General features: G+C 51.0%; 1 protein-coding gene across 5 annotated transcripts in view; it reads left to right on the top strand.

Moving 5' to 3' along the window:
* NADSYN1 (NAD synthetase 1) overlaps nucleotides 1-16781 on the top strand; it is a 45008-nt gene extending 28227 nt beyond the window's left edge. For 4 of the 5 annotated variants that reach the window (XM_033207979.1, XM_033207978.1, XM_033207980.1 and 1 more), the window contains 6 exons: nucleotides 861-967; nucleotides 6270-6401; nucleotides 7255-7324; nucleotides 12813-12941; nucleotides 14508-14684; nucleotides 16556-16781. In XM_033207979.1, coding sequence (XP_033063870.1) covers nucleotides 861-967; nucleotides 6270-6401; nucleotides 7255-7324; nucleotides 12813-12941; nucleotides 14508-14684; nucleotides 16556-16606 — 666 coding nt within the window. In that variant the 3' untranslated portion in view covers nucleotides 16607-16781. The remainder of the gene's footprint in view (nucleotides 1-860; nucleotides 968-6269; nucleotides 6402-7254; nucleotides 7325-12812; nucleotides 12942-14507; nucleotides 14685-16555) is intronic. The other variant, XR_004436247.1, reaches the window with a different exon arrangement.
* Nucleotides 16782-22619: the final 5838 nt, after the last annotated feature.

Genomic DNA, 22619 nt, shown 5'->3' with positions numbered 1-22619 from the left:
GCATGAGCCTGTGATGTGTAAGAGCAAGAGCAGGGGTGTAAGGGTGTGCATGCGCGAGTGTGTGCACCAGCGTGAGTGCAAGAGGAGGGTGTGAGCCTGGGTGTGAGCATGAGTGTGAGAGGTTACATGAGTGTGTGAGAGTACAGGCGTGTGAATGTGAGTATGCACAAATGTGGGTGTGCTTGTGAGTGTGCACAAGTGTGTGTGGACGTGCGAGTGAGTGTGCACAAACATGAGTCACAATTGTGTGCATGAGTGAGTCTGCATGAGTGAGTGCATGAGCATGCCTGTGAGTGTGCGGGTGGGTGGGTGTGCATGATGTGAGAGTGCACGTGACTGTGTGTGAGTGTGTGTCTCTTTAATCCTCAGGGAACAGCCCAGACACTGCCTCCTGGGCTACTGCACTCGACTGGGTGCTCCACGATGGGTGTAGGAGAAGAGAGGCCGAGGGCTCCCGCTGCTGGGATCTGTCCTGTCTCTCCCTGTCCCCTTTCTGCTGTGCCGTGGTGGCCTCTCCCCTCCTGCCAGTGGTAAAGGGATGGAAATGCAGTTGCCAAGCTTTCTCCCAGGGACCCCACAGCTCAGTGCTGCCACTGATGCTCCCTCTGCCCTCTGCCCTCCTGGACTCCGGGTGCTCCCATCTTTGAAGACAAGCCCCACCGAGCTTGCGTGAGCCCTGTGGAGGTGGGACAACCCTGAGAGGAAGGCCTCGGGACACCGTGGGACTCTGAAACTCTGATGTTCCCAGAACACTAGAGAGCCTCTAAGCTATTTTAATTTTCTTGTTTTCAAGAGTTTGCGGGTGCACGTCTCCCCCGTGTTCCTTTGCGAGAGAACCTGTTATTTCCTCTGTTGTCCAGGCTCGAATACGGATGGTCCTCGCCTATCTGTTTGCTCAGCTGAGTCTCTGGTCTCGGGGTGTCCGTGGTGGGCTCCTTGTGCTGGGATCCGCCAACGTGGATGAGAGGTGAGTGTGGTCCAGTGGCACGCGGCGGTGGGCCCCGAACCTCTCAGGACTCTGAGGGTGACACGCTGTGAGATTCTATCATCCTGTGCCTCTCATGGCGGGTTTGGTACCTGGAACGACATCATTCCTGTAGAATTTCACCCAACCCGAGTGGCAGAGCGGATGAGCATTGTGTACCTGCCGGTAGCTCTGGGTGCTCACCACTTTCATCAGTCTTGTGGTTCTTCATCTCTCCTGTGCCTCAAATTCATCTTCCCACTGCCCTCTGCCATGGTCAGGCTCCCCTCTTTTTTCTAGGCTATTCCACTGCCTCTTAAGTCATTCCTTTGCAGCTAGTTTTTACCTCCAAACCAGAGTTCATTTTTTATGTGGACTGAAAATACTCCCCTTCTCATATTGCTTCCTTGTTCAACAAAACTTGTTTTCTGGATAAAATTCAAGCTGCCCTCTAGCCCAGCGGTGGAGGCTGCTAGAAATTCTTTTCCAGCCTTGGTTTCCCCACTTCCCTTAGGGGAGCCTCTGCCCCTCTCAGCTTGTCTGTGCTATTCTTAGTTGCTCCTTAGGAGCTGAGGAATTCTTTTTTTTTTTTTTTTTTTTTTTTGAGGCGGAGTCTCGCTCTGTCGCCCAGGCTGGCGTGCAGTGGCCGGATCTCAGCTCACTGCAAGCTCCGCCTCCCGGGTTTACGCCATTCTCCTGCCTCAGCCTCCTGAGTAGCTGGGACTACAGGCGCCCGCCACCGAGCTGAGGAATTTCAAAAACTATTTGTCATGTATTCATTTGTTTGTCTATGCATCCATCTATCCACCCATCCATCCATCTGTCCATTCATCTATCCATCTATGCATCCACCCATCCACCCACCCACTCACCTGTCCATTCATCCACCCATCTGTCTGTCCATCCATTCATCCATCCATTCACCCACCCACCCATCTGTCTGTCCACCCACCCACCTATGACCCATCTATTCATCCATCCACCCACCCACTCACCTGTCCATTCATTCACCCATCTGTGTGTCTGTGCATTCATCCATCCATCCATGTACCCACACATCCCTCCACCCACCTGTCCATCCACGCATTCATCTACCCACCCACCTATCCATTATCCACCCATGTGTCTGTCCATCCACCCATCTGTCCGTCTGTCCACTCATCTATCCATATATTCACTCACCATTTCATCTGTCCACCTACCCATCCATCTGCCCATCTCTCCCTTTGTCCATCCATCCAGCCACCTGTCCACATTTCCTTCCTTCCATCCATCTATCCCTCCCTTTTTTCTATGGTGTGAGTGTCTTTTTTTTTTTGAGACAGTCTCGCTTTGTCGCCCAGGCTGGAGTGCAGTGGCGCCATCTTGGCTCACTGCAACTCCACCTCCTGGGTTCCCGCCATTCTCCTGCCTCCGCCTCCCTAGTAGCTGGGACTACAGGCGTCCACCACCATGCCCGGCTAATTTTTTTGTATTTTTATGAGAGACGGGGTTTCACCGTGTTAGTCTCAATGTCCTGACCTCATGATCTGCCTGCCTCGGCCTTCCAAAGGGTATGAGTATCTTAATCACTCTGCATCCTTGCCTGTCTGCAGACGTGTTCTCTTTTAAAACTGATTTTTTAGTTTTAAATCCTATTTTATTGTTCTAATTACAGAAATCTGAAATTAACCTCTGATACTGTGTAAACATTCTCATCCTCCCCATGCTTGTTTTGATCGTTGCTTTTCTGGTGCCTCTGGTGCCTTTGTAAGGGACTGATTTTTCAGGAGGGGTGAATAGCTGGTGTGTATTCTGAGCTCTGGTGTCGCTGAGGAGATTGGCGTTTGGTTTGGTTTTGCATTGCTTTTGCCGATGCGGAAGAATTTGATCTGTTATAAAATTGTGTTGTAACAGTTCCCGTCACAACTCTTGTCCATCATTTTCTAGTATTTAAAATGTTAACAAAGAAACGAGTATTTTTTCCAGGGCGGGATTGGGTTCTGAGAGCTGGAAGGTCTCTAGATGCCATTTAGAAAATAAACAAACGGGCCGGGTGTGGTGGCTCACGCCTGTAATCCCAGCACTTTGGGAGGCCGAGGCGGGCGGATCACGAGGTCAGGAGATCGAGACCATCCTGGCTAACACGGTGAAACCCCTGTCTCTACCAAAAATACAAAAAATTAGCCAGCCATGGTGGCGGGCGCCTGTAGTCCCAGCTACTCGGGAGGTGGAGGCAGAAGAATGGCATGAACCCGGGAGGCGGAGCTGGCAGTGAGCCGAGATGGCGCCACTGCACTCCAACTTGGGCGACAGAGCGAGACTCTGTCTCAAAAAAAAAAAGAAAAAAGAAGCAAACGTAATCCCTCAGCTGCCCCTTTCTGGCTGCGGGACAGAAGGCTCTGTGGCTGCAGACCCGCCCCTCATGATGTAGCGAAGCCCTGCTGTCTGCTTCACATGCCGCATCCCCATCTGCTGTCTTCTTCTCACTGGACACAGCCGGTCCTTCTCTTCCTCTGCGTTCTGGCGAGAATCTCAAGTGTGTAGTGTTGATTTTTGTTTTTAATTTCCCTGTAATTCTGTTGTTGAATTGCTTCTGATTCTAGTTCCGTTGCGTCCCTGTCTGCTCGTCGGGGGCCTGTTGGACACCTGTCCCCCATCAGGCTTTCTTCCCGGTGGTGTGAATGAGTCAGAAACAATTCTTGTTCTCTGCAAGTAGGAGCAGACAGCGATAACCCAGCTGATAACACGTGTATTGTGGGAAACATCTGCCGAGAGAGCTCAAGCAGGGGAAGGGAGAGCTGGGAGTTCGGAAGCAGCTCGCCCAGGGAGGGCCCTACTGAGAAGTAGTGGGTTTCATAAAGGCCTGCGGGAGGCAAGGGTGGGTGGAGAAGAGCCCGTGAAGGCCTGAGTCCTGACTACCCCAGGACTGAGGTTCTGTCATTGTCTCCCCGAAAGGCCTGGTCTTGAGTGGGGACTGGGAGACCCACAGAGCTGGTTTTGGAAAGTGTGTGGTGTGGGGCAGGGGGAGGTGTGAGAAGCCAGAGACAGCTGTTTCCAGAAATTTCACTTCGAAGGGGAGGGGAGGCGCAGGATAAGCGCTGCCGAGATCAGTGGGGGCAGGAAAAGGAATTTGCTTTATTATTAGAGACAGGGTCTTGCTCTGTCACCCAGGCTGGAGTGCCGTGGCACCGTCACGGCTCACTGCAGCCTCGACCTCCTGGGCTCAAGCGATCCTCCCACCTTAGCCTCCCAAGTAGCTGGGACTGTAGGCGCACCACCATGCCTAATTTTTTTTTGTTTCGGCTCTGTTGCCCAGACTGGTCTCCATTGGTTTTCTTGCCTTAAGATGCTGTAAAGAAAAGACCAACAGAGAGGGAGCGGACTTGCTGGTGCAGGACAGTGGGGATGTTGCTAGCGAGGAGATGAGAGCAGGTGACCAAGCAGGAGGGTGGCTTTGCTGGGAGCCCGGCCAGCGCATCCACAGCAGCAGGAGGGTTGGGTTCAGAGGCAGGCCCAGGAGAAGGTTCCAGAGGGAGCAGGAGGGGAGGGGAGAGTGAAGCCAGCCCTGCAGGGTTAAGTTGGGGTCAGCATGGGAATGCAGGGCTGAGAGACTGTGTTGAAAGTGGGCATCTAACAACATGATTTTGGCTGATGGAAGTGACCAGCCTGGGGGAAAGCTCCATGCAGAGTGCAAGAGGAGGGGACAGCTGTTGGAACTCGGTGGTCCTGTGTTGAAATTTATGGCCACGCCTGTTGCTGGCTTCAGAGTCTCACCAATCCACCAAATCAGTCTGGATTTCACCAGAAAAAGTCTGCCTCAATTTTCCCCCTGTAACCGTGCCTCCCCATCCCCATGGTCCCCACCTCCCAGCCGGAGTTTCCTTCCCCCAAGACGAGGCAGCATCCTGGCCCTGTGGGTCTGCAGGTTGAGCTGAGCTCTGCACTGCGGGATTTCCCCTGGCTCTGCTCTCTGAGTCAACCCAGGCGGATTTCCCCAGTCCTTGGCAGTCACTGGGGATGGAAGAGAAAAAGTGGTAAGATGGAGACCGTCATCTCCCCTGGCCCGTCTGGCCCATGTCCCAGCTCCTGCTAAAGGACCCTTGGGCGGGACAGGACAGGGAGTGATGGGGCGACTGGGACAGCCCTCACTGAAGGCAGCACAGGGTCTCACTTGTCCCTCTTTTGGGACCCTGGAGGTCTTACACCCCCCGACATTGCTCCACGGTGAGGGTCTGGAAGGGTGAGAAGGCGTGGAGGTGTGAGATTGAGAGTGTCGAGAAATGCCTCTCGTGGGGTAGGCAGGGGCCAGCCTGGAAGGCCTTGCAAGGTCAAGGGCAGCGTTGAGGGGATTCAGACAGTGGAAGGGCCTGGCCTGGCCTGGTGTGGCGGAGATGGGTGGTCAGCCAGGAGTCCCGTGGAGAACCTGGAGGCCTATGCCAGCGGTGGCAGTGGGGTGGGGTGGAGAAGGGCGGCTGGAACCCAGTACCACTAGGTTAGTGCCTTCAACAACACACATTTATGGTCCCTGAGTTCTGTGGGACGCACGTCCAGTATGGGTCCCCTGGCTCAAGTTAAGGTGTGGACATGGTGGGTTCCTTCTGGACGCCCCAGAGAGAATCTGTTTCCTGCCGTTTCCAGGCTCTGGAGTCCTGCCTTCTTTGGCTCACGACCTCCTCCGTCTTCACCACCAGCGGCCCCACGTTTCTGCCTTTCCCCTGCAGTCAGGGCTCCCTCGAGTCTCACTTTCACCCCCTTCTTTTAAGGACCCCTGTGATTGCCCTTCGGGCCCACCCTGCAATCCAGCATCACCCCCGCATCTCAAGTCCCCACCTGAGTCCATCTGCAAAGACCCCTTTGCCCTGTGCGGTGACAGAGTCACAGGTTCTAAGGATTAGGACGTGGGCATCTTAGTGAGGGATGGATTCTTCTGCCGACCACAGGCCTCAGAGTTGACAGGCAGGGGCGGGGCCCGGCCGCACGGGCAGCAGAGTGTCCATCCATGTGTGTCGAGTCCCTGCTCACTCCCGACACCCCAAGACCTCTGTCCCTCAGCTCTGTTCAGACAGCTGCTCCCAGCTCCGTGCTGGTGACCCCCAAAACCTGCCTGCCATCCCCGTTGTCTGCTCTGGTGCGCTCAAAGGCACTCCTGGGTCATCTGCAGCCTCTGCCACCTTTGCAGGTTGCTCTGGGACTTCTCCAGGACGCTTGAATTTGCCACGCGTCTGGCTTCAGGGCCCCTGGAAGAAGCAGCTCCATGGATGGCTGGGGTTGGTGGAGTCTGCGGCCCCTCGGGAACCCACGCTCTCTCTCCCTCTCCCTGCAGTCTCCTGGGCTACCTGACCAAGTATGACTGCTCCAGTGCAGACATCAACCCCATAGGCGGAATCAGCAAGACGGACCTGAGAGCCTTCGTCCAGTTCTGCATCGAGCGCTTCCAGCTTCCTGCCCTGCAGAGGTGAGCGTGCTCATGGGCTGTGGCTCCATAGCCACGGGGCTCCTCTCCCAGCACGGGCTCGGCCACCCTGGCCCACACTCAGGCTCCTTTGTAGCTCCTGTTGCCTGCTGAATAGTCCTGCCCTTGAGCTGGCACTTGAGGCCTGTGACCAAGCCTCCCTTTCCCCCTGTGGATGCCTCCACAGCTCCCAGGCTCTGGCCAGATCACGGAGCTGCGGCCTCCTGCCTTCCCCGCCTGCCCTGTCTCCCTTCCCCATGCCAAGGCTTGGTGGACCGAGGCTTGCCACATCTGAGCAGAGCACCTGTGCTTTAGAAGTGACAGAAGACGGATCAGTGCCCAGACCTTTCCTCGGCCTTTGCCAAGGTTCCCTGCCACGGGAATGTGTTTTCTTCTCTGCTTATTCTCACTGGGGTGACTGTGCCCCCCAGGGGACAGCAGGCAATGTCTGCAGACACGCTTAGTTAGCTTCGCCACACGGGGTGTGCTGAGCAGTAGCAGGTAGAGGCCAGGGGTGCTCCTCAACATCGTGCAGTGCACAGGTCATTGACATTCCCTACAGCAGAGTCCCCTTGACCCAGGTGTGGACGGTGCCCGGTGGACTGGCCCTGCACTGTGCCTCCATCTCTGCCTCTCCTCCTGGGGTCGGGAGGCCACAGCAGTGCCCACGCTCCTCAGCCCAGGGTGCTCACGCCTGCTGGGAAGCCCAACATCGCAAGCCTTGGTGATGTCCTGCCCAGGGTGAATGGAGTGACTAGGGCCAGCATACTCGGGAAACTTAGTTTGGGGATTCTCTCCCAGAGTTCACACCACCCTTGCAGCTGCACTGACCCACCTCTGTGTGTTTTGGCTGCAGCATCCTGTCGGCACCGGCCACCGCAGAGCTGGAGCCCTTGGCTGATGGACAGGTGTCCCAGACCGACGAGGTAATGGCAGTGGCTTTGCCATGGCGCTTCCTGCCCTCCTCCCCACCTCCTGCATGGTGGTGCTGGCTTTTCCCACCTCGTACCTGACCCCAGGAGCTGTGCTCCATCACTGTCACTGGGTCCCTGGCCTGGGTGCCCAGAGCTCAGTGTCAGTCACATTGCTGGCCTTTGACACTTCAATTCACTTCCTCATGGTTGGGGCCCCAGAACGGGGATGACATGGTGGGAGGGGAGGGAGAGTAGATGGCGGGCGGAGGAACACAAGTCCCTTGCAGGCAGGAGGGGTGTCTCTGCTTGTGCTTTAGAGTGACCTAGGAGGAGAATCGCCCTTGACTCCTCCACTGCATGCTGGCCCTTCATGATGAGGCCCAGGTTGTGGTTTGTAGCTTAATGGATGCTGGGAGAAGTGGCTGTGGGCTTTTTATGATAAGATCCATGACACTCTAGCCTCTTAAGTCACAAGGACTTGCTGCTATAATTTCTTCCAAGCTTTTTCTAGTTTTCATCCTTACATTTAGGTCTGTGATCTAGTTGAGTTACTTTTGTGTGTGGTGTGAGGAAGGGGTTCAGTTTCATTCCTTTGCATATGGATATCCAGTGGTCCCAGCACCATTTGCTGAAAGGATGATTCTTTCCCCCATTGATTTAGCTTGGCACCCTTGTTGTAAATGTAGGATTTATTTCTGGACACTTAATTCTGTTCCACAGATCTTTTCTGTTTTTCTTTATGCTGGTCCCACACTGTCCTGATTATTATAACTCTGTAGGAAGGATTTTGGCTACTCTGAGCCTCTTGAATATCCATATGAATTTTGAGATCAGGTTGTCAATCTCTGGAGAAAAAAAAAGCTTGTATTTTGATGGAGATTGCATTGACACTGTAGATCAGTTTGGGGAGTTCTGCCATCTTAATCATAAGAACTCTTCTGATCCATGAACACGGGACATGGAATGTCTTACTTATTTAAGTTGTCCCTAATTTTTTTTTTTTTTTAGACAGTGTCTCACTCTGTTGCCCAGGCTGGAGTTGCAGTGGCACAATCTCAGCTTACTGCAACCTCCACCTCCCTGACCCAAGCAGTTCTCCTGCCTCAGCCTCCTGAGTAGCTGGGATTATGCGTGTGCATCACCACGCCTTGCTACTTTTTTTGTATTTGTAGTAGAGATGGGGTTACACCATGTTGGCCAAAACATGAGGCCTCAAACTCCTGGCCTCAAGTAATCCTCCCGCCTTGGCCTCCCAAAGTGCTAGGATTACAGGAGTGAGCCAGTGTGCCCGGCCTCTAATGTCTTTCAACACGTTTTTTCTAGTTTTCAGAATTTAAGGTTGCACTTCTTTTGCAAAATGTATTTCAAAATATTTTATCGTTTTTGGTACTCTGGTGAATGGAGTTGTTTTAATAATTTCATGTGTAGATTGTTCATTGCTAGTTTATAGAGAAACACTATTGATTTTTGCATATTGACCATATACCCTGCACCTTGTTGAGCTCATGTAAAAGTGCTCAGAGCTTTTTAGTAACCTCCTTAAGATTCCGATTTACAGAGTCATGCCGTCGCAGCTAGAGAGAATTTCTGCCAAGCCTGATGATCCTAACCCAGGGCAGGCCCAGGCTGATCGATGTGTTTGTGTTACTAGTTTTTAACAACAAATGTTAAAAAGCAAAATAAAAAATCTTTTTTTAATAGAAAGAAGCTTATAGAATAAGAAAAAATATTTTTACAATTAGATCCATGACCCTCCAACTTCCTTAGGTCACAAGGATTTGCTCCTATAATTTTTTCCAACAGTTTTATCGTTAAAGTCCTTATGTTTAGGTCTGTGAGCCAGTTGAGTTAATTTTTGTGTGTGGCAGCTGACAGTGTATTTGTGTTTTAAGCTGTTATTATAAGAGTCAAATTTTTTTTTAATTAAAAAGTTTATAAGGTAAGGCTGAGCACGGTGGCTCACAGCTGTAATCCCAGCACTTTGGGAGGCTGAGGCGGGCAAATCACTGAGGTCAGGTGTTCAAGACCAACATGGTGAAACCCCATCTCTACCAAAGAAATACAAGCAAAACAAAACAAAACAAACAAACAAAAAAAGTTATAAGGTATAAAGGTTACAATAAGCTAAGGTTAATTTATTATTGAAGGAAGAAAAATATATTTGTATTAATTGACTGTAGCCTAAGTTTACAGTGCTTAGAAAGCCCACAGGAGCACAGTAGCATCCCAGGCTTTCCCGTTCACCCACCACTCACTCCCTGACTCACCCAGAGCGGCTTCCAGTCCTGCAAGCTCCAGTCCTGGGAAGTGCCCTACGCAGGTGTCCCATCTTTTATCCTTTCTACTGTATTTTTACTGTCCCTTTTCTACATTTAGATACATAAATACTTAGGATTGTGTTAGACTGGCCCAGAGTATTCAGTACAGCAAGATACTGTGCCCGTGTGTAGCCAAGGAACTCAGGCTGTACCATGGAGCACAGGCGTGTAGGAGGCTAGACTATCTGGATGTGTGTAAGTGCCTTGAGGATGTTCACAAGATGCAGTGGCCTGGCCGTGTGTTTCTCAGACTGTATCCCCGTCATTAAGTGATGTGCGCCTATCTTTCTTGATGATCCATTGATTTCTTTTGTTTTGTTGTGTTTTTGAGATGGAGTTTTGCTCTTGTTGCCCAGGCTGGCTGGAGTGCAGCGGCGCAATCTCGGCTCACCGCAACCTCCGCCTCCCGGGTTCAAGAAAGCAGTTCTCCTGCCTCAGCCTCCCAAGTAGCTGGGATTTACAGGCATGCGCCTCCACGCCCAGCTAATTTGGTATTTTTAGTAGAGACGGGGTTTCTCCATGTTGGTCAGGCTGATCTCGAACTCCTGACCTCAGGTGATGCGCCTGCCTCGGCCTCCCAAAGTGCTGGGTCTGCAGACCCACCGCACCCGGCCTTGACATTGATTTCTGTAAGGTCACTAAGGTGTCTCTTTCATTACGGATTTTAGTTGAGTCTTCATTCTTTTTTCTTGGTCATTTTAGCTAAAGGTTTGTCAATTTTTTTTTTTTTTTTTTTTGTCTTTCCAAGCATAACTTTTTGTTTTATTGGTTTTCTCTATTGTCTTTCATTAATTTCCCTCCGATCTCTGTCATTTCCTTCCTTGTGCTGGCTTTGGGTTTCATTTGCTCTTCTTTTTCTAGCATCTCAAGGTGGAAGGTTAGGTTATTGATTTGAGATCTTTTTCTTTTTTAAGGTAGGTGTTTACAGCTACAGGTTTCCCTCCTAGCACTGCATTCAGTGCCTCCCATACGTTTTGGTCTGTTGTGTCTTCATTTCATTTATCCAAGTATTTTCTGATTCCCTTGGTGACTTCTTCCTTGGTCCATTGATTATTTAGGAATATGCTCTTTAATTTCCACATATCTGTGAATTTCCAAAATTTTTGTTACTGAATTTGTACTTTTATTCCATTGTGGTGAGAAAGCACTTTGTATGACTTCCACATTTAAAGTTGTCTGAGGCTTCTCTGGATGGTCGGGCCTGGGAAGTGTCCCGTGTGCCCTTGGGAGGAAGGTGGGTTCCGCTGCCGCTGGGTGCAGCGCCCAGCAGCTGTGTGACAGGCCTCCCTGCTTGACAGAGTTGTCTGTATCTTCCATTTCCTTGCTGATTTTTCATCTTAGTTGTTCTGTCCATTATTGAAAGTGGGGTATTGAAGTCTCCAGCTATTGTTGGATTGAAGGAATTAAATGTTACACTGGAAAATGCTCACTTCATGGGAAAGAAACGTGTCAAGCAGCCATTTGTGCACAACCCGTCAGGTGCTGGGGACTCCGTGGAAAGCAACACAGACGTGGCCACTGCAGTGAAAACACTTAGAGTCCCCTGGAGGGATGGACAAGAAGGCCCCGCGATGGCTGTGGCCGTACTGTCTGATGATGGCCCTGGGGTGTGGTAGGAATCCAGGGGAAATTGGAGTGGGTCTTGAACAATGGAAGGGCCTGGGTTGTGTGAGCCTCAGGGTGAAATCGGCTCCTCTGAGCCTGGCTTGAGGCATTTGTTGCCTGGTGCTGTGATAGTGATGCCAGTGGCACCTCGTGGCCTCCAACATGGCCCCGATTTCAGTGAGCCCCCAGCCCTCTTCTCTGAGTCCCCCACACTTCAGGGCATGGGCTCAGGAGGGCAGCAGATAGGCTCCATCTGCTCCGTGTGCCACGCCTTCCTCGGATGATTTGTGGGGCTACTGTCACTAATGACCCGGTGGCTTAAAACAACAGGAATTGCTTCTCTCACAGATCCAGAGGCCAGGGTCTGGAATCAAGGTGTGGGCAGAGTCCTGGTCCCTCCGAAGGCTCTGGGGCAGTGGTCCCCAGTCTTTTTGCACCAGGGTTTCCTGGAAAACAATGTTTTCCACAAACAGAGAGTGGGAGATGGCTTTGGGAATGAAACCGTTCCACTTCAGATCACCAGGTGGTAGATTCTCATAAGGGTCGTGCAACCTAGATCCCTCGCTTGTGCAGTTCGCAGTAGGGCTCGCGCTCCTGTGAGAATCTATGCCACCGAGGATCTGATGGGAGGCGGAGTTCAGGCGGTAATGCTCACTCACCCCTCCGCTCACCTCCTGCTCTGCGATTGCCCATCCATGGCCTGGGGGTTGGCGACCGCTGTTCTAGGGGGTCCTTTCTTGCCTCTTGCGTCTTCTGGGGACTCCAGGGATTCCTTGGCTTGTGGCTGCGTCACTCTATCCTTTGCTTCCTTCTTCCTGTGGCCTCCTCCCGTTCTCCACGTGTCCTCCTGGCCCTCATAAGGGATGTCATTGGATGCAGGCCCCACCCCACATTCAGAGTCATGTCACCTTCAGATTCTTTACTTAATTACATCTGCAAAGACTCTTTATCTTTTTCTCTTTTCTTCTTTTTCTTTTTTTTTCTTTCTTTTTTTTTTCTCTTAAGAGACAGGGTCTGGCTCTGTCACCCAGGCTGGAGTGCAGAGCTGCAATCTTGGCTCACTGCAGCCTCGATGTCCTGGGCTCAGGTGATCCTCCCACCTCAGCCCCCCAAGTAGCTGGGACTGCAGGTGCACACACCACCACACCCAGCTAGTTTTTTATTTTTTGTAGAGATAAGGTCTTGCCATGTTAAAACCCTGGGCTCAAGCAGTCCTCCCACCTCGGCCTCCCAAAGCGCTGGGATTATAAGTGTGAGCCACCACGTGTGGCCTACGCTCTTTTTCCAAATAAAGTCACATCCCCAGGAACTGGACCTTCAGACATGAGCGCTCTTGGTGAGCCACAGGCCACCCGCTGCAGTCCTCCAAACCAAATGCCTGGTTCTTCGTTGCTGTTTTCCAAATGCTACCTCCTTACTGGCTGACCAGCGATGGGGAGTAAAGCCCACCTCTGCTCCTGCCTCCCTGGGAGAGTCTCACCTCCTTGGTCTCTGGTCCCCCAACTCCAAAAGAAGCTGTAGGCTGTCCTCCCGCTGTGACTTGCTGTCACTGTGGAACGGATTTTTGTCGTGCATAGGAAGATATGGGGATGACATACGCGGAGCTCTCGGTCTATGGGAAACTCAGGAAGGTGGCCAAGATGGGACCATACAGCATGTTCTGCAAACTCCTTGGCATGTGGAGACACATCTGCACCCCAAGACAGGTAAAGCCCGTGGGACGTGTCATAGAGGGAGACCAGTTAGGTAATGTCCCCTTTGCAGAGGCCGGTTTGACCTGCAGGAACAAGTAGACAACGGTGTGACCCTAACATAATAAAACTGTGTCTCACACAGTAACACTCTCCAGTTGTTTTTACCAACTCTGGTCTTCTGCTGGGCCAAAGTTAATCTGAGTGAGGCTCACCCACAGCCAGGTAAACATGACATGAAACAAGCCCTCCCTTTTCTTTGAGGGCAGAATGTAAACTTCAGGGTCAGAATAGTATTGCTTTTCTGCTAGTTGTGAGTCTTGCCGGGGCCGAAGCCCACAAGCATGGTAGTCCCATGGAACCTTCTGGAAGCCTTGTGAAATAAATCGTCGCGGGATTTATCTCAGATCCCCCGAGTCAGCATGCCATAGCATCAGAGGCAGGGGACCCCGGTTTCATAGCATCAGAGGCGGGGGACCCCGTTTTCATAGCATCAGAGGCAGGGAGACCCCGTTTTCATAGCATCAGAGGCAGGGGACCCCGGTTTCATAGCATCAGAGGTGGGGGACCCCGTTTTCACAGCATCAGAGGCGGGGGACCCTGTTTTCATAGCATCAGAGGCGGGAGACCCCGTTTTCATAGCATCAGAGGCAGAGGACCCCGTTTTCATAGCATCAGAGGCGGGGGACCCCGTTTTCATAGCATCAGAGGCAGGGGGACCCTGTTTTCACAGCATCAGAGGCGGGGGACCCCGTTTTCATAGCATCAGAGGCAGGGGGACCCTGTTTTTGTAGCATCAGAGGTGGGGGACCCTGTTTTCGTAGCATCAGAGGCAGGGGGACCCCGTTTTCATAGCATCAGAGGCGGGGGACCCCGTTTTCATAGCATCAGAGGCGGGGAGACCCCGTTTTCATAGCATCAGAGGCAGGGGGACCCCGTTTTCATAGCATCAGAGGCAGGGGACCCCATTTTCATAGCATCAGAGGCAGGGAGACCCCGTTTTCATAGCATCAGAGGCGGGGGACCCCGTTTTCATAGCATCAGAGGCAGGGGACCCCGGTTTCATAGCATCAGAGGCAGGGGACCCCGTTTTCATAGCATCAGAGGCAGAGGGATGCCGGTTTCATATAGCATCAGAGGCAGGGGGATGCCGGTTTCATAGCATCAGAGGCAGGGGGATGCCGGTTTCATAGCATCAGAGGCAGGGGACCCCGTTTTCATAGCATCAGAGGCAGGGGGACCCCGGTTTCATAGCATCAGAGGCAGGGGGATGCCGTTTTCATAGCATCAGAGGCAGGGGGATGCCGGTTTCATAGCATCAGAGGCAGGGGACCCCGGTTTCATAGCATCAGAGGCAGGGGGATGCCGTTTTCATAGCATCAGAGGCAGGGGGATGCCGGTTTCATAGCTCGGCCAGCGCCCTCGGCATGAGTGTGGGCATCCCCCATGCCTGCCATTGGGGAAGGTCCTGTGTGGGGAGTAACCCATTCGCCGTTTGCTTGTGTGGTCCAGCATGGGAATGCCAGCCTGGGGTCTCTCCAGCTTTGCTAACATGAAGCTCGTGTGTTGCACGCCAACCAGGTCGCTGACAAAGTGAAGCGGTTTTTCTCCAAGTACTCCGTGAACAGACACAAGATGACCACGCTCACGCCCGCGTACCACGCGGAGAACTACAGCCCTGAGGACAACAGGTTTGATCTGCGACCGTTCCTGTACAACACGGGCTGGCCTTGGCAGTTTCGATGCATAGAAAATCAGGTAAATCCAGCAGAAATGTTTCTCTCTCCATGTTTCATGTCTGTAGAAGAAACGTGAGGTTATTTCCATGAAGGATTGAAAAACTTTCTTATATTCACAGTGACTTTTTTACTGTCCTCCTTTCTGCAAAGGGGCAAGTATGTTAAAGTGTTTTGTTTTTTTTTTTTTTTTTTTTTTTTGAGACGGAGTCTCGCTCTGTCGCCCAGGCTGGAGTGCAGTGGCCGGATCTCAGCTCACTGCAAGCTTCGCCTCCCGGGTTTACGCCATTCTCCTGCCTCAGCCTCCCGAGTAGCTGGGACTACAGGCGCCCGCCACCCTCGCCCGGCTAGTTTTTTGTATTTTTAAGTAGAGACGGGGTTTCACCGTGTTAGCCAGGATGGTCTCAATCTCCTGACCCCGTGATCTGCCCGTCTCGGCCTCCCAAAGTGCTGGGATTACAGGCTTGAGCCACCGCGCCCGGCCTAAAGTGTTTTTTAAATTTACTTTTCTCATGTTGACAAATAAAAGTTCTATATATTGATGGTGTACAACATGGCGTTTCGATATGAGCGTCACGGTGGAACGGCTAAGTCAAGCTCTTTCACTGTACATGCGTTACCCCACATGCCTATTATTTGTGTGTGGTGAGAGCACTTAAAATCTACTCTCTTAGCAATTTTCCAATATTAACTATAGTCACCATGTTGTGCACTGGATCTGTTGAACTTACTTCTTTTGTGGCCTTTGACCAACATCTTCCCACCCACCAGCCCCTGCTGGTCGCCATCACACTCTCTGCTTCCACGAGATCACCTTTTTGAGATTCCACAGATGACTCAGATCATGCAGTATTTGTCTTTCTCTGCCTGGCTTATTTCACTTAAGATGTTCATCTAGGTTCATCCGTATTGTTGAAAATGGCAGAATTTCCTTCTTTCCGAAGGCTGCATAGTTCTCCACTGTGTGTGTGCACATATTAGGGACTTTAGGTGATGACCAGAGATGATTTTGGTTATCACGACTGGGCTGGGGTCTGTGCTCCCAGCATCCCATGGGTGAAGCCCAGGGATGCTGCTGAATGTCCTTCCATGTGCAGGATGGGCCCATCCCAACCCCATGCCTAGCAGAGAATTCTTTGTTCCACATGTTGGTGGTGCCAAGGTTGAGGAATGCTGACATTTGGGGCTGGAAGGTGTTTGGGGCTGCATAGTTGTAAGGAAGAGATACTGTGTCTGGCTGATTTCTGTGGAATGGAACTTGCTGAAAGAGTGACTTAGAGCGTGGAAGGGAGGGCAGGGGTCACAGGGTCTGGAAAGCTGGGACTCAGGCCAGGTGGCTGCTGCCCTATATCCCCTGCTGTGGCTGGACCAGCCCATGCGCCACACCCTGTCTGGGCTGGATGCCAACCTGCTCTGCCATCCTTGAATCCCAGTGTCCCTGGGTCACCGGGCAGTGGAGTAGCCAAGCCTCGGGTGAGGGGCCCTGTCATTCGGCCACCTAGGACAGGAGAGAGAGCTACCCCAGCTCTGGCCTCTGTAGTGGGAGGTGGGGGCTTGGCTCCCACCAAGATGCACTCAGGGGTGAGCTCCCTCAGATCAGGAAGGGGGTTCAGACGCTGTGCAGCCAAAAGAGTGACACATGTAGGAACATCAGAGACAGATTCAGGTAAAGGTGGAGACACTGCCCTGCTGTCGTCTGCGGTGACAGCTGTGCGTGTGCTGGACCCGCCCCTCCAGGCTTTTCCAGCGCACACTCCCAGCATCCGGTGGAGACTCTGGTAATTTACTTTTTCACCTCTGGGACTTGTGACCCGCTTTTGGTGTGTGCCAGTGTTTTGACAGCCCCACAGTCTGTCCTCGCAGGGCTGTGGTGTCACAGGCCTCTCTTTCCAGGTGCTACAGCTTGAGAGGGCAGCGCCACAGTCCCTGGACGGCGTGGACTGAGGCCAGATCCTTCCTGGAGGCCTGCTGTCCTCGGGGACCCCAGCACCTCGTCACCAGCATTGCTGGAGCCAAGGGTAGGAGCCCAGAACTGCATGGCACATCAGCCGAGAAGGAGGGAACTTTTCAGTCAAATTCCTCAAAAAGAGGCTGGAATAAAGCCTGGGCTTAAAAAGAGGCTGGAATCCAGTGCATGTGGTTTTGACCTCCCGCCAGTGTGTGCTTCCCCGTGAACTCTGGCGCTCTCTGATGGAAGCCGCCTGGGTCGGAGAGGTCCAACCGCCACCCTGTGTGGCATCTTTGCTGCGGGAACAAGAATGGTGGCTCCCGGGCAGGGAGGGGTATCATGAGCAGAAAATGAAGGAGAGAAGACCTCCTCTCCCACCCGTATACACCTTCCTGTCCTGGATTCCAGAAGGTTCTGGGGAGACGGTCCCCACAGAGCTTTCTTCCTGGGAGTCTGGGGACTAGTCGGCCTTACTCCTGTCATGTGGGAGAACCACCCATCTGGGCATGGGGCCAGGTGTGGGGCAGGGCCGGAGCCCTGTGGGTCCCCCTTCCTGTTCGTCTTCCTGCCGTTCTGGGCACCTTTGTCTTTTTATGGAATGGGATGAGGAGCGGCTCTTCCATCCTCTCCAGAGCTCCCCTTGGTCCTGGAACCCTCTCTCCAGGGTAGCCCCAGGGAGTCTCAGCCTCCCATCCTTGCAGGGTGAAGATGAGATGAAGATGGGTGCACAGGCCAGAGCCTCCAGGAGGGTGGAGTGGATTTGGGGTCTGTGCTGCCCACCGGGTGTCCGTCCTTTCTCTCCCCCATGCCCGGCCCCTCTGCCTGGAACACTCCTGCTTCCCAGCCTCACCTAGAGCCCCACACCAAACCCAGGGCCCAGGCCGGGACACAGACCACAGCCAAGGGTGAATTTCCCAGGAAGCGACTGGGGCCCCTGGGCTGGGGTACAGGGAGTGATCCTCTCACCATGCTGCTTCTGCAGGTCTGCGCGGCCTTTCTTCCCCTGTCCCCGCTCTGTCTCCTCTCACTGGCCAGCTTTCCCTAAGCCAGGCTATAGATTTCCCTCTGTCCTGGGCCACCAGGGAGCCTTCTAACTGTGATGTGCCCAGTACCGAGGTGGCCCCCAGCAGACCCTGTCCCTCCCAGTGTGCTGCCACTGGGGATGACCCCCAGGGGGTGGCTGCCCAAGGCCTCCTTGGTCCATCCTGATCTCACCGTCTCTAAGTCATAGCAGTACTAAGTGGCGTAGTAGCAGAAAGTGGGGGGCACTTGGCAGGTGCTGTCGGGATAGCAGAAAGTGGGGGGCACTCGGCAGGTGCTGTCTGGATAGCAGAGAGTGGGGGGCACTCGGCAGGTGCTGTCTGGATAGCGGAGAGTGGGGGGCACTTGGCAGGTGCTGTTGGATAGCAGAGAGTGGGGGGCACTTGGCAGGTGCTGTTGGGATAGCAGAGAGTGGGGGCGGCAAGTGCTATTGGGATAGTAGAAAGTGGGGGGCACTTGGCAGGTTCTGTCTGGATAGTAGAGTGGGGGGCACTCGGCAGGTGCTATCTGGATAGCAGAGTGGGGGGACACTCGGCAGGTGCTGTCAGGATAGCAGAAAGTGAGGGGCATTCAGCAAGTGCTGTTTGTATAGCAGAAAGTGGGGGGCACTTGGCAGGTGCTGTCGGGATAGCAGAAAGTGGGGGGCACTCGGCAGGTGCTGTCTGGATAGCAGAGAGTGGGGGGCACTCGGCAGGTGCTGTCTAGGAATGCTAGACAGGCAAGGGAAGAACACCTCAAGTGAGCATGCGCACAACTCCAGTAAACACACTGCGCATGCTCCCCTCCCAAGCGCCGGCAGCCACCGTGCCTATGGTTCGCGCTCCCCAAGGGAGGAATCCGGGAACCGTAATGCAGGACCCCGGAAGCATGGCGACCCCACGTCAAAAGGTCAAACCACGCACCTGACTCTCAAGTAGCCTGCTGGGCCCTCTTCCAAATTACTTTCCTTCCTTTCGTTCCTGCTCTAAAGCTTTTTAATAAACGTCCACTCCTGCTCTAAAACTTGCCTCAGTCCCATGCCCCTCAGTGGAATTCTGTCTTCTGAGGAGACGAGAATTGAGGCCGCCGCAGACCCCTATGGATTCGCCACCGGTAACAAGAGGTGAAACCAAGGAGAGGGATGGCAGGCACGGTGTTTTCTCCTTTACTCTCCCACCGTAACAATCATCGACACAAGATTTCTGTGACCAAACGTGGGTTTTATTTTTCCCTCACACTAAGCAGTGGGCGCCAGCTGGGGATCCTCTAATTCAGTTCTGACACCATCTACCCAGAGAAAGCACATTGAGAGCTCAGTTCCCAAGACTGTACACCCCGCCACCGCCACACACACACACAAAACAGTCGCAAGTCCGGGCCTCCAGAACCTCTGACCTACCAGCTTCAAGTTGGGGTTCCCATGACCCCCTCATTAAGCTCACAGAACTCAGGGAAATGCTTATGTCTAGCAGTGTATTATAGAGGATATTGCAAAGACTATAGATGAAGAGCCACGTAGGGTGAGGCACAGGGCGAGGGGTGCGGAGCTTCCATGCTCTCCCCAGGCGCCACCCTCTAGGACCCTCCCTGCACTCAGCTACCCAGAAAAGCTCTCTGAACCCAGTCCTCTTGGGTTTTCTTTCTTTCTTTCTTTCTTTTTTTTGAGACAGAGTCTCGCTCTGTTGCCCAGGCTGGAGTGCAGTAGAACGATCTCAGCTCACTGCAACCTCTGCCTCCCAGGTTCAAGCAATTCTCCTGCCTCAGCCTCCCTAGTAGCTGGGACTACAGGCACGTGCCACCACGCCCAGCCAATATTTTGTATTTTTGGTAGAGACAGGGTTTCACTGTGTTAGCCAGGATGGTCTCGATCTCCTGACCTCGTGGTCCGCCCGCCTCGGCCTTCCAAAGTGCTGGGATTACAAGCGTGAGACACCGTTCCCCGGCCCCTCTTGGGTTCCCATGGAAGCTTCGTGCCATCACCATTCCTTCCCCCAGGGCATGGGGTAAGTAGGGGTTACTGTCTCCGGTCTCAAGACCCACAGTCAACAAGGCAAGGGACCATCAGAGTGGAAGGAGTGCAGGAGGACACCAGAGGCTGCCCCTGAGGCTTAAAACGTTCAATAGTCTATTAGGTTGCTGCAAAAGTAATTGCAATAACTTTTGCACCAAACTAGTAACAAAAGACTCACCAAGTCTGTGGGAGTTATCAGCTAGAAACCATGGACAAAAAATATCACAACATCAAAACAGTGTAAAGTGCTATGTATACACAAGTTATTTAGTGCAGTGGAGTCCCATCTCACAGTGGCTGGGCTTCCAAAAATTAGCTTACCACCATGCCTAGCTAATTTTTGTATTTTTAGTGGAGACAGGGTTTCACCATGTTGGCCAGGCTGGTCTTGAACTCCTGACCTCAGGTGATCTGCCCGCCTCAGCTTCCCAAAGTGCTGGGATTACAGGCGTGAGCCCCTGCGCCCCGCCCATTCAAAATCTTAAATCCACAGAGGTCATTCTCTAATTGCTCCACTTACACTCAAAAATACATCTTGATAACAGCATACATTATGCTATAAGTGTTTTACAGAAAATGTAAATTTTTTTAGTTACCATAAACTCTCCTAAAAAATTATTTCAAAATACATTTTCTCTTAAGACATTTCAAAATTTGACATTTCTTAATACAGTGCTTACCATATACAACCCACTGGTATTAATGTTTTTACTATTCAAACTAATGTTATAGTAACCACTGTGTTAGGACTTAATAACATCTACCTTTTACCAATAAATCCAGACAGTGCTAACTGACTGACTGAATCTTCTGGCCTGCAGACAGTGCACGCCTCTTGTGCCAGTTAAGTGATCCAAATGTATTCATGGCTATAAATGACCTCAAACACTCCAGTGAAAGCCATTTCTCACCACATTAGAAAATTCCAAACCTCTCTTCAGAACCTGCAAAGTGCTGTGTGTAGTGATGTGGGGTGGGAAAACAGTGAGAAAGGTGTAGCCATAAGACAGGCAAAGAAGGGCTGTGATCAATGCATAGTTAGGGATGAACAAAAAGAGACGGCAGAGAGCTGGAGATTATTAGAAAATGAAACAAGGGAATTCCTCTTCGTAAGTTTAGAGAAAGCCAGTTGTGTAGCCTGGGAGCAGATGTCCTCTCTCCACATGCAAAATTAATACCATTTCTTCACCATGGATGTCTTCAGTCTCTAACTTGAAAACACAAACTTGCTTCAACAGAATTATTTACTTCTAATTATAAGAAATGTTATTCGCCAGCACTATATTTGTTTACTTCTTTTACATATCAAAATAACCCAATAACTTACGAAGCATCCCCAGTGTTTACCTGAACAAACTGCCCGATAATGTAGATAAACCCAACGATATCAATTATAAAAAGTAAAAGAACAATAACTGAAGAAAAATTGGCTTAAATTGGGTTCTTTAAATGAAATCACTAAATGTACGAGTTATATAAAATATTACTTAATACACTCATTGTGAAATTGCTCACATCTGAAAATGATTTGGAGAGCATCACTAAGGTTTATGTAAATTCTTCTTCTCATCCCTGGGCAGGGCATGGAAATAATGCTGCGTGAACAATGGGATAGGGACATTTGATATGAGGTCCAGCATGAATAAGAGGCAAGTAAAAACAGAGGGTTTGCATGAGGAGATTCTGAACCAGCAGCCAGAATATTTTACAGAAATGAATTCAATACAAAGGAAAGAACAGAGATTTCTTGCAACATCTTTGAGGTTTATAGTTTTCTATAGTAAATAATCATGTCTATTAAAATTATCTGTTTTATCCAATCCTGCTATTTTCTTTGTGGTCTGTACCTTCAAACTAGGTAGACACCAACACTCATACAAACACAATTACTTGCTCCATAATTCTCTTAAACCTAAAGTTCATCTTTATTGCGTTTGCTTTGTTCTCTTTTTTATTTTTATTTTTATTTTATTTTTTTTTGAGACAAGGGCACGCTTTGCTGCCCTGGCTGGAGTGCAGTGGCATGATCATAGCTCACTGCAGCCTTGATCTCCCAGGCTCACATGGTCCTTCCGCCTCAGCCTCCTGAGTAGCTGGGACTGAAAGCGTGCAGCACCACTCCCAGCTAATTTTTTAAAAAATCTATAGTAGAGACAAGGTCTCACTATGTTGCCCAGACTGTTCCCAAACTTTTCAGCTCAAGTGATCCTCTTACCTTGGCCTCCCAAAATGCTGGGATTACAGATGTGAGTCCCCATGCTCAGCGTAGTTTATCTTTACAGTAATATATTTGTATATTTAACTCCATGTGAATCAAAACTAAAACTCTCCGTGTGTTTTGTCAGGGCAGAATAGTTGTACATCCAACAAAAAATATTGGAAAACAATTAAAATTCTCAGAAATGTATGTATTTTATTTAAACTCCTGTATAATCTTTATTATAGCAATAATGGTGACTGTAGTTACAAAAAAAGTATAAAAAACTATGGGAACAATATTCTTCAAATTACTTGCAGTCAAAAAGTCACTGGGAATAGAGATCACTGGAGATGCTGTTCCACTATGCCACCCAATAGCATATTGTTACCACCTGTTATCAACACCCTTGAGTAAGACGGAATTGGTTTTTGGTAGGATAACACTTTATTTCATGAACTTAACACATTTAACACAATTGTGTTTAATTAAAAACTAAGTTCACACAGAATCTTATAAAACATTTAAAAATTTATGCTATATTATCTTCATGAAATACTGGTAAAACCAATGATTTATAAAATTCAAAATGGTTCCCTCTTCCAATAATGCAGAAGAATCTTCCTACCTCATGAACCACTTACAAGTATGTAAGACAACCACAAAGAGCCTCTTGATCAAGATGTTATTCATGCATCTGACATTTCAGAGCCTTTCGCCTTTCAGGGACAAGTGTATCAGTGATGCACACTAATGTAAAGGGATTTCTCATATTTCTGAT

Source organism: Trachypithecus francoisi, unplaced genomic scaffold (assembly GCF_009764315.1).
Source record: "Trachypithecus francoisi isolate TF-2019V2 unplaced genomic scaffold, Tfra_2.0 Lachesis_group8, whole genome shotgun sequence".
Lineage (NCBI taxonomy): Eukaryota > Metazoa > Chordata > Mammalia > Primates > Cercopithecidae > Trachypithecus > Trachypithecus francoisi.
This window is presented reverse-complemented; position numbering and strand designations above follow the sequence as displayed.